Source organism: Lathamus discolor, chromosome 1, assembly GCF_037157495.1.
Source record: "Lathamus discolor isolate bLatDis1 chromosome 1, bLatDis1.hap1, whole genome shotgun sequence".
Taxonomy (NCBI): Eukaryota; Metazoa; Chordata; class Aves; order Psittaciformes; family Psittacidae; genus Lathamus; species Lathamus discolor.
Window position 1 is genome coordinate 27,235,109 of NC_088884.1, and position 11,696 is coordinate 27,246,804.

The window sequence follows — 11,696 nt, forward strand, 5'->3', positions numbered from 1 at the left end:
AAAATTTTCAATAACATCAGTTTGACAGTTTTAAAGGACATAATATACTGCTGTTACAGACTAATACATTTATGAACCATAAATAAACAAGATTATAATTACTGTTTAATCAGGTTTAATATACATCTAGAATGTATAAACAACTGTAAGCACAAACAGGAAAATACTACTTTTCATGCTGTTGCAACATTACAGATGACTACTGCGATACGAAGACAACACATATAATAAGTTTTCTTTCTAAATTTCATTTCTAGAGAACCACCCTAGAATTCTTTTCTTATAGTACACAGAGGCAACCTCTCTATTGTTATGAGATAATCTGAGATTACACCATTTGTTAATTTGTGCAAAATTATGGAATTAACTTTTGCTATCAGATCAAAGGTTCAGCTATTCTTCATATATTCTGTAAGATTTCACATTACGTACTACTTCTATAGTTAGTAAAGGACTTGCTAAGAGACAGCATCCCACTTAACAGCTTGTGGTGCTCTCTGCAAAGGTTTTCTTGAGAGATAAATGAGAGAGATAAATAAGTGAATTTTTATGACGTTCAATGAAATAGAGCTTTGTCATTTGAATACAAGATACAGCAATATGAGTAGATTTATGATAGGAATGCCTTACCATTCTCATTGGTGCTTCTACGGGGCCTTCCATTGTTTTTACCAAGGCAGTATTCTAAAACTTCAATCCATTATTTTGTTCAACTTGGAATACGTTGTGACCCAGTAAAAAAGTCAACTTAACATGCAGAACAACTTTACATCTTAAGAAATAAGTTGTTTTAACTTTGAAAAATTATATCTATGTGCTATGTTTCATAACAGTAGCATTGGGATGTTATGAAGCTTCATTAAACCAAGAGAACACAGTGTACAAAGTTTATTGTTGGTTGTTGTTTGATTTAAATAAACATGTTTGACACCCAATTACATACCCACTAGCTATATGTGTGAAAAAAAAAAAAAAAGGCTGAAAATCACTTGATTTTAAGATAAATAGGGAGTTAAGGAAGTGCTTTAACAGCCTATTCTTTAAATTGATGTTATAAAACCTATTGTACATCTACTATGCTGAGGTTACAAGATAACTTTGTTGCTATAAGTCAGCCCAATTTTATCAACAGTTTGTTTACATTGTCTTTGCACAGCAAACAGCTTCCTAAAAACACAAGTCTAACAAATTTAATAGTATTAAAGTATCTTGCACAGTGTTTTACCTGTAGCAGTAGTGTCCCTCTTAAATATGTAAAAAATGGTCCATTGAAGGAAAGAAATTTCTTCACAGAGACCCTCTCCTTTTGTTTTGTTAAAGCCCCCTACAGTCCCATCCCCTCCCCTCCTCTTAAAGCAACCACCTATTTAGAGAAGATTCTGCAAACACACAGCCTATCTCATTCAGTAAAGCAAGGTCCATTACAAGTAAAGACAAGGCCCGAAATGAAGTAAATGTACACCAAATTGACTGCGAGGCAAGCATAAGCACAGGTTGATTGCACAAAACAGCTAGTGCAAATTGTTCACTCTGACTAAATTGGCATACAGTACCAGGAGTAGGAAGCTACACAGACATGCAGGCTCTTACAGTCTACTCTTCAGCTGTCTACTAAACACAGCTGTATTGCTGTCTCTAGTCCTATCCTGCCTCCTGAATGTGCACCCAGTATGCCTCAATATGATCTCACTACAGGGGTCAGTCCTGAAGTCCAAACTGCTTCTTACAGTGGGCTCCTTCTACCAGCCCACATTTCTTGCTATAATACAGTTCAGCCGGTTTAGCAGCTTTCATTCCGTAATTTTAATTTTAATATTATTCTCCCCATTCTTTAAATTATATTACTACTTGAGAGTATATCAGCAGGGCTGTTGAATATCTCTCTCCTGCGGCACAAATCATATACCTAGAAGTAACATTCCTGTGAGAACTACAAGAGGAGTTCATATAGCTAACTACTCTTGACATTCAATTCATATTATACTTTCCTTATTTATATTAGAGGTAATAACAACATAGCAATAGTCAAATAAAAAATGCCAAATGGAAATAAGGCATATTATTTGCATCTATTTATCATGCAAACAACAAAAATGCCTACAGGACAGAGAAGCAAAGTGTGTTAGGAGGGCTTAAGGGAAGACTCAGAACAACTACAATGGCAATTATAAATTACAAGAGTAAGTTTATTAGTTCAGTTCTACAAAATATTAGAAATTAGTTAAGGGCACTTTTGAGACATGGAAATAGGCTTTTATTTACAGTTTATTTATTTATTCATAAATGTTAATTGACCTAAAAGAATTAGTTCTTTCATATTCTTAGAATTCTGGGGTGGGGTTTTTCCCTTCCTTTCCTAGTTCATGTTCTCAGATTGTGCCTTGATTTAATACCTATTAAATCAAGTGTATGTAAGCATCTGCTGGATAAAGTGTATGCAAGCATCTGATGGATAAAACTGTACAGAGAAATTTTGAGGATGCTTCTATCATTACATATTTATGTAATATTTAGATGTGGATTCATATCCCAATTACCGTCTATACCTGGTATATTCTTTTGCTCAATGTATAATTTTATGGGGTTGATGGAATCTACCTGTTTCCACAACTTCATAAGATCCAACCTGTGGAGCAAACCCAACTCCAAAACCTGTTAGTGGACTTCAACAGCTAAAATAATCTTCACTTCCAAATCTATATGCCTAATTCATCTTTTTGAGATTTTTCTTGTAAAAGAACACACTCTTTCACAACCTTTTGTTGACACAGAAGACTAACAATGCATTTTATGCTGTCTTTATAGGATAATGATTATTCAAGTGTGACTGAAAGGATTTCAGGGTCATTTGTATTATTTTGTTCTTAGTCCATGTTGATTTCTCATGTTATGGTAACAGAAAAACCCCAGGTGAAAATGTGCATGACATTGTTTCAGTTAGACAGATTAACTTCTTTTTATATTGCTTTGAAAGGATGCAGAAAAAGAACTAGTCGCGTAATCTCTTTCAATAATACGCAAAATTATGTCAAGAAAACAAAGTCAATAGAAATACTTCTGCTTCTTCTACTTCCAAGCAAAGCCAATGCTACTGCATGCAGAAATGAACAGAAACACTTGCTAAAATGTCTCCAAGACAACTACTTATTAATTCAATTCATGACAAACAAAACCCAACTATTTGTGGATCTAACACAAAACAAAGACTCACACATACCACAGCATCACACACATACACAGAGCCAGCTGCAAAGCTGCAGCAGAATAGCTACCTGTCCCTTCATTACTCACTACAAATCTTAGCTTTGAGCCTGTTATCTAGTTTTACCTTTAGTCCATATTCAGCATTACTATGAAGAGACAAAGGAAAAAAAAGAAACAAAAAACAACTAACAAAACCGAAAACAAACCAACCCACAAAGAAAAAAAAAAATAAACCAAACCGAAAACAAACCACAACACAGCACATGACAGATTCTCACGCTAGTACTGTCGTTGTACATTAAGAATCCTTTCTAAACATAGTCTTCATTCTAACATAGAGAACTAAACAAAACATTTCTCAAAAATGCATACACACATGCACACACCAGATTCTGATTAACCGTACATATGGTCACATGCATATACATGTTTGCACACACACACACACACATATATGCATACACACACTTTCCTTAATAGGTCCATATAACACAGTCTAAGAACTATCACCACATATGACCTCATATTACTAACTTCATGATCATCAAGAGTTTGCTTGTCATCAATAGAGTTCATGCCTTCCACTAAGAAAGATCCTGTATTATTTATAGATATATTAGGGAATGCTATTGGATCTATCCCAGATATCTTGACTTTTGTATCAAAAAATAAAAACTGGGCTTAAAATTCTTATTCACACAGCTTCGAATTCTGTACTCATTACAGACTGAACAGCAAGAGAAAAGAAAACAAGCTTCCTGTAAACTAAGATAGAAAAGGCATTATTTAGTAATATCTGTGGGAAAGAATATTGAAAGCTTATGAGCAACATCCTCAAATTTCATATTCCTATGCACATTTCCATTTGAGATTTACAAAGTTCCATACAGAAAAAAAAACCAAACACAGTTTGTTTAAATAACATTGCCTAAACTCGGACCACAGTCAGGATGACTGTACTCCTAATAAAATTAAAATCTTCTTGCATTCCCTTCAAAATGTTAATTGCTAAATTTGATTTACTGAGAAAGTATTCACATAGAATAGGACAGCAAAAGCAAAATGGATAGGTTTAAAATCAAACTTTGTCTTCCTTCTGACTTTCTAACCTTATATAACAAAGATTTCTGCTATTACAACATTCTGAAAAGTTATATGAGTTTTTATGTCAGTCACAATCACATAGCTCATAACATGTTAGATCAAAGAGGAAAAAGCAATACTTGAGTATCATTTTGAAGCTCACATGTAATTTATTCTAAAAACTCAGAGTTTGTTCACAGCTGCAATTTATAAGAATGTCCAACTCACTGAAGTTATATGTCTCATCTAGTTAGTATTGTTTCCATAGTTCTACTTTGCTAGCATCAATCTCACAATAAGACACAGCACACGGTGGGGGTGCAGAAAGGAAGCCACAACTTGGACTATATTATACTGAAATCTCTGATTGATTGTCTTATGACCACTACTGGGCAGGAAACCTTCAATTCAAGAACAGCAAACATGCAGTTTCTACTTCCTTCCTTAAGAGTGTGGGAGACAAAGCCATGTGATTCTGTGATATGCTCTCAGCACTTATATCTACTATTCAGCAGTCAAAATCCAGTGAACAGAGGGAACAGTCAAGTTATCTGACAATACATTTGTTTTCACATTAACATGTTGTCAGCATTCACAGATGAGACACAGAACTACTGCTGTATCAGTCTGTGAACACTAAACGCTGAGTAGACAAGCAGTAATACTTCCACGCCTCATCATTTTTCACATCCTTATTTCTAAGTGTGAGAATCATTTCTGTACTACATGCTGTTCCATTAACAGGTATTAACACTAAACACAGCTAATTATGGTTTGGTTTTCCTCCAGAGGTTAGCCCAGTAGGAAAAAATAATGTGAGAAAAAAAAAGAACAAAAAGGCAACTAACACCTTACATATTAGTAGGATGTATACAAATTGAGTATTACAAGCCTGAATACAACAAGCATTCCGTTTTATTCTGTCTTTTGCAAGATCAATTCTAAATGCTGAAAGGATTAGATACTCAACAAACCATCAGGCAGAACATCAAACAGAAAAAAATATAGTTAAATAATAATTTACATGTAATTCATAGCTCCTATGAGAAATACTCACCAAGATCTGTATTGGGGCCAGCAAGTAGCAGCTTAAATTTGTCTAATCGGGATGCTTCTCTTTCAGTTAATACAGGAGTAACTGAGGTATTACAGTCTGCCATTCCACTCACCAAGGGAGGGGTGGAAGTCTGTGGAAGGGACTGTGATCTCTGCATGGAAGTATTTTCACTAGCATTCTCTGAAGGGAAAAAGAATCGCAACAGTTAGCCTCAGCTACTGAGAAGACTACTAATAACTTGAATTTAATTTGTAAATTTAAAATAGAATTAGGTTTTGGAGAAATGTATATTCAAGTATAGCACAAGGTTGGACTTCAAATTATTTGGATTTAGCAGGAGGAGCATTCCTCTTCCAAGCACTATTCCACAATTAAACCACACCAATTGGAGAACAGACTAACAGCAAGGCTAATTGATTTCTCAAATCTTATTTTAATGTTTATACATAAACCACAGAACAGATCACATAAGGATGAACTTCCCAATCTACATGCATGGTTTTCTCCAATTTTTGAATATACTTCATACAGTAGTATTTTAATAAGAAATTTTCACAGTTGTAGAAATACTATTAACTGCACACAACTTGGTGCAGTTAACCATTAAAATGCATTCAGTAGTGCAGCTTCCTTCCAAAACTGAGGATATAATAATGCTGAAAACACAAAAGTTTAATTATTCTTCCCTCACCCCTGTATTTCTCACACACATACTTTAAAGTTTAGTAAGGCATACAGTGCCTCCCTCAAATCGATATTGATTACTACTATTTTCCTGTGGTATTATGAAAAGGTCGGGAAGGGGTTAATGTCTTAAAGGGCAAATATTAGTCCCCTCATTTGATTTTCAACATCTTTTTCATTTTTTAAACATACCTGATGAGCTCGATGTATGACCTTCACTGATTGATTTAACAAGCCTATTATCACCACATGCAATCGAAGTCAATTCTGCAGATTCTAGTTGTTTTTCTTCCTGTAGATGTTCTTCTTGAAATTTATGCTGCTCTTGTAGCTTGCTATGATTTTCAATTACTTTGTGCGCCGTTTCCATGACCACTTCAGTATTTAAGTTTTCAGCAGCTATTGCTAAGAGTTCATCATCATCATCCCCAAGATCCCAAGCATCACTCGTGTTACTTTCAAATTCTTGGAAGGTGCTGACTTTCTTTAGTTTCACTGGAGTTGTAGGTGGCTTTGAACCTGGTTTTATCAAGCTGTTCAAAAACAAGTAAACAATATTTAAAGAACTAGTAATGGAGGAAAAACACTATGAAGAAGGCCAAAAGAAACAAAGCCCATGCCTGACATAATATAGGTAGCAAAATTTAATCTCCTTCCAGTCATGTTAGTATTAAAAAAAAACACCAAAATCCATACCAAACAACAACAAAAAAGCAGACCAACCTGACAGACAAAAAAACAGAATACTACTGCAATAGTTTAAAAGATAGACAGGACATGTTGTACTTCTCTTGCTTCATGAACTTTTGTAGACTGCAATTGCTGCATAACAACACAGCAGCAGTAATCAGGTCATCAGGTCTACTCATGTCATCATAACCAATCATGTAATAATGCCATAAACAAATCAAGTCTCACCTTAAAACTCATTACATCTATCATTCCTCCCTATACAGGTGATCCTGCTGAATTTGCCTTGGAACTTTGCTCTTCTTATAGGCAGGATATCTCCTCTAGTTGCTAGTCTAGATTGTACCCTGATCAGCTCCTAACCTTTCATCCCTCTGTCAACACACAGTATAACAGAGAAGAATCAAGCATTCCTCCCCAGCTTGGCACTTGCTCTCACTTACAATACCAAGCAATCACATATCTCTTCAGATTTCAGCTAAACAAAGCATAAAGTTGAGAGAGCATCCCAGTCTGCTCTCAAAAAAAAAGTTAATGCCATTAACTCCATTGCTTTTCCTGCCCATTCCTCTCTTTCCACTTATGTTCATTTACTTTTTTTCTTTTTCCTGTAAAGACAAGGCACCCAGAATTGGAAATCAGAAAAAGTTCTTACACAGTCCTCATACAATGTCAGTAATGTTTCTGTTATGTATTACAAGGAATACCTTTCCTAACAGGTGTTACAAAACTAACATTTTTCCCCAGCTTATCATTATCTAAAATAGCAAGATCTTTCCCCTGTCATCATTTCAAGCAGTAAGCTTCTAGGTTTTGCTACTGCGTCTCTCCACCTTTAACTCACATTAAGTGGAAGTGTGTTAAAGGCTTTTAACATACTTTATAACTCCACATTTTGAACCAATTCATCCCTTTCCTTTTTCTTCAGTCTTCAAGGTTATACATTTCAACTGCCTTCAATTCTGTATCATCTGAAAATTAACTAGCATGTGTTTATCTCTTGTGCCATTTCAAACCAGCCCTTGGGGGGGGGGGGGGGGGGAAATCACCTCCTTCCAGTATGTTTTGGCCTTGCCACTTTGGGCAGTTCATTTCATTGGTCATACACTTTTCCCAAAATTCTCACACACACCAACATTCCAACAGCAATGCTGGTTTCCAAGGAGCTTAGGACTCTACCAACAAACCAAAAACAATTCTGTCCTTGACAAAACTTAAAACAAACTGTCTTTCAAAAGACAAACAAACAAAATACAATAAAGCAAAACATAAGACACAGAGAAGTAGGAGCTGTCAGAAAGCAGCATTTTTCTGTAGCCCTCAGCCAAAAGGAGATGAAAATTATTTTGGCTTATCAGCATGAAATTTATTTGGTTACTAATGATGTTTAACATAATGTTACCATTTTCATGTACATTGTGTTCTGATATCAAATAGTCATGACCTATGGCAATCAACTTTTAAAGCACTAAAATCTATTCTACCTGCTGACTCCTCACAAGCAAAATGCCCACCTTTGCCTCAAAATGATCTACATCACAACCTGACTCTTTTCTCTTACAGGAAAAGAAAGCCAATCCATCCACATAAAGACGCATGCAGGAAAGCAGCTTACACCCAAATATTTACCCGACGATTTTCAATGTGTAAGACACTGCAAACAGATAATAAATGCTGGTAATCTAGGCTACTTAAGAACTGAACAGCTGTTTGTTGCTCCCAATATGATAAGCATCAGGAAGTCATAAGACAAGACAACAGAGAAGTCAAGATGATGACAAAAATTAAAAAAGGAAGACTAACAAAAAACTTTATAGCCAACAGGGAAGAAAAAGGGGAGAGAAGGCAGAGGAGATATAAGCTACCTGGAATATTTAAATATTAGGCTGACTTACGTTCCATGCAACAATGGATCAAAAGGCGGATGCTGAGCTCCATACACATGTTGAATACTAAAGGAAAAGAAAGAGTTATCACAAAAATAGTAAAATATTTGGGTTTTTTCTGTGTATTAAATAAACAGCCTATAATAAGGAGAATTGAAATGCTCCAAATTTTCTGTTTCAAAGAATCCCTCATGACACCAAAAATAATGAAGCTGAAATTAAAGCATATACTAAAAAGTACCTCACAAAAAATCATAGATTTGCCTAATAGGAGGACTTAACTGTTACTAAAGTACAAGACTGATGTATTTAAATAAAAACATAAAAGATTGCATGTTAGAGAATAAAAGCCATGAGTATTAAAACAAATATTTTGAAATAAGTAGTTGCCTAAGACAGATTTATTTACAATTATATTTAACATTGCAAAACAGCATGTTACTTCATGAACAATAAAACTCTCCATAAACTAAAAGTTCATTTGCCCAGTTTTCAGCTATAAAATTATTTTATACATAGAAAAAGTCCACAGAAGACACATCAAGATTTACATCTGGCTTCATAACAGAAATTGCTACTACAAAACTCTCCGATTGTCAGAGGAGCAAATCATATACAACATTAACATCTACCTAAACCTGCACTAAAAGACACATAAAAGAAAACAAACATGCCCTCCTGACAAATCAAAACCAATCTCCAGACCATAAACATAAATAAGTCTGACCTTAGTAAACCTGAGATAGAACCAAGCCAGGAGGATAGCAGTCACAAATTTTGACAGACTTAAATTTATACTACATGAGCAGTATTAATAGTAGTGAAATTAGCCCTAGAGATGACTGAGTGGTGGTTTATAAAGGCTATCAATTTTCATGTGATTCCATGCAAACGAAAGAGTGAGTCCACCAACAGCCTTCCTACACGACTGTACGCATACTCCGCACGTCAAGCCTCTGCACTCTTCTCTTAGCTTGCATGAGAGTCAGGTGTCCCCTTCCATTTTGGCATACACACAAAATCTGCCTTTTCCTTCACACACTATGAATGACCATGATAGGAATCCACCCAAGTATAAAGCAACATCAATCTTCTCTGCACTATTAAAAAAAAATTAAAACAAAAAAAATCAAAAGCAGAATCCTTATTTTTCCACATCCCTGCAGTTGCCTTCAAGTTAACTAAATGCATCTCTTCACAAACCCCACCCAATCGAGGAGGGTCAGGTGTATATTACTCCTAAAGGACTCAGCAAAGTTAGAAAATAACAAGTTCAGCACAAGAACAGTCAGACTGAAAGAGTTAGTTTGTCACTAGAAAAAAAAAAAAAAAAACAAACCTGCTACAAGTTATTGCTTATGGGTAACTAAGAACTGAAAGAGCTAAAAAGATGAGCAGGCTTTGTGGAATTCAGGCAAATGGTACAGAGTTACTGTTCTCCGATAACCAAGAACACGCATCGCTCTCATAAAAAGAATATATGAAACGGAATTACTCTACTTATAAAAGTAGTTCAAGGATGGGAGCAGTTACTGTTAAATAATCACCTGAACATGCAGTCCCAGCCTGACGTAATGGTCAAAAGAGGTAATGTGACTTTGGGGATGTATTTCCCAGAAAAATGTGACTGGCAGAATGTGTTTGTAGCTCTTTGCAATGATACCATGACTGGGTCTGCTGTCTATACTTCAGAAAGAGAATTGTGAAATCGATGCTATTTTGAAATATTAAGCAGGAACTAAAATGCAGCTCTATGCCTCTGAAGTGCAGCTTCCTGCACGCTATTTCAAAATACCATAGCTTGCATCAAGTCACAAACATCGTAACGTGTGTCATTACTGAGACCACCAGTGGTCCTCGATCAGGTAATTGCAATGCTTCGGGCATTGAGCTAACAGAACCAAGGCAGGGCACCCCCCTCCAGCCACAAACAGCGACCGGCCGGCCACAGAGAGCACAGATCTACGAGCATCCGGTGAACTCAGCGGCCGAGGCGGCTCCCAGGAGCCGGGCGTTGGGGAGACCACGAAGAGGAGCCAGGCAGAGCCGCGGCCCGACTCGCCCCGCCGCCCTGTACTCCAGCTGGCGGCGGGACGGGCCGCGACAAGCCTCCGCCCGCCGGCCGCTCCCGACCTGCCTGCCGCCCCCTCACCTGCCCGGCACCTTCGCGCCGCTCAGCTTCCAGAACTGCTTCTTGCCACTGTCACTCGCCATGGCGGCCGTCACCTCATCCCCTCCCCGCGGCTCGGCTCGGCTCACAGCCCCGATCCGCTCCCGCAGGCTTCACTCCCTCCCATCCCCTTCCACACAAACGGGACAGAACGCAACCATCTTGGGACCGGGAAACAAACCCGCTTCTCATTCGTCCCACAATGCGGCCCGGAGGTTTTAACCAACCAAAAGTGAGAGTGCTGCCTGGTGGGTCAGGTTAAGCCAATCGCAGAGGGGGAGTGTGATGGGCGGAGAAGTGCTTGGAGGCGGGGGTCGCTGTGGTGCCGGTGACTCGGTCGGTTTGGGACCTCGCTCCCCTCCGGTGGTGGAGGTGGTCCGGCTTGGGAAGGCTGGCGCGGGGCTGCAAAAGAGGCGCCGGGGCTGCAGCGGGGTCCGGTGGGCTAGCGCCGGGAGCCTCGTCCGAGACCACTCCCTGCTGTATGAGCGCGGGCTGAGGCGGCCGGCGCCGCGGGGGCTCTTCCTTGGTCTTGTGGTGGTGTGGGAGGTACCAGCCTGAAATGGTACAGTCTCAGACTTGATTCCTGTCTGTGATTAACAAAAGAGCTCCTTTAAAGACAGTTTGTACTTCATGGTACTCAAGAGTATGATGTTCTCAGGTTTTAATCCTTTTTGTTGTAACCACAAAGCGAAATTCAGAGTACTCTTTAGGAAGAAATGCAAAACTTGCTATGTCAATGAAAGGAAACAGCAATTGAAGATGAGAGGACAGATTTCAATCAGGTTAGATCTGACACCATTTTATAACAAAATGCATCAGATTTTTGTTACTTTGTGCCAGTTGTTTGCAGTTCTTTACCCACTTTTTTTTTTTTGGGGGGGGGGGGAATGGCTTTAATCATAGAATGGTTTAGGTTGGAAAA

General features: G+C 37.8%; 1 protein-coding gene across 2 annotated transcripts in view; it reads right to left on the reverse strand.

Moving 5' to 3' along the window:
- TBC1D22A (TBC1 domain family member 22A) overlaps nucleotides 1-10,952 on the reverse strand; it is a 181,131-nt gene extending 170,179 nt beyond the window's left edge. The window contains exons 1-4 of one of the 2 annotated variants that reach the window (XM_065665352.1): nucleotides 10,757-10,952; nucleotides 8,614-8,670; nucleotides 6,221-6,561; nucleotides 5,345-5,524 (exon numbers count right to left, since the gene is read on the reverse strand). In XM_065665352.1, the coding sequence (XP_065521424.1) occupies nucleotides 5,345-5,524; nucleotides 6,221-6,561; nucleotides 8,614-8,670; nucleotides 10,757-10,818 (640 nt within the window). In that variant the 5' untranslated portion in view covers nucleotides 10,819-10,952. Of the gene's footprint in view, nucleotides 1-5,344; nucleotides 5,525-6,220; nucleotides 6,562-8,613; nucleotides 8,671-10,151; nucleotides 10,708-10,756 lie in introns of those variants that run through there. The other variant, XM_065665351.1, reaches the window with a different exon arrangement.
- Between the last annotated feature and the right edge of the window lie 744 nt (nucleotides 10,953-11,696).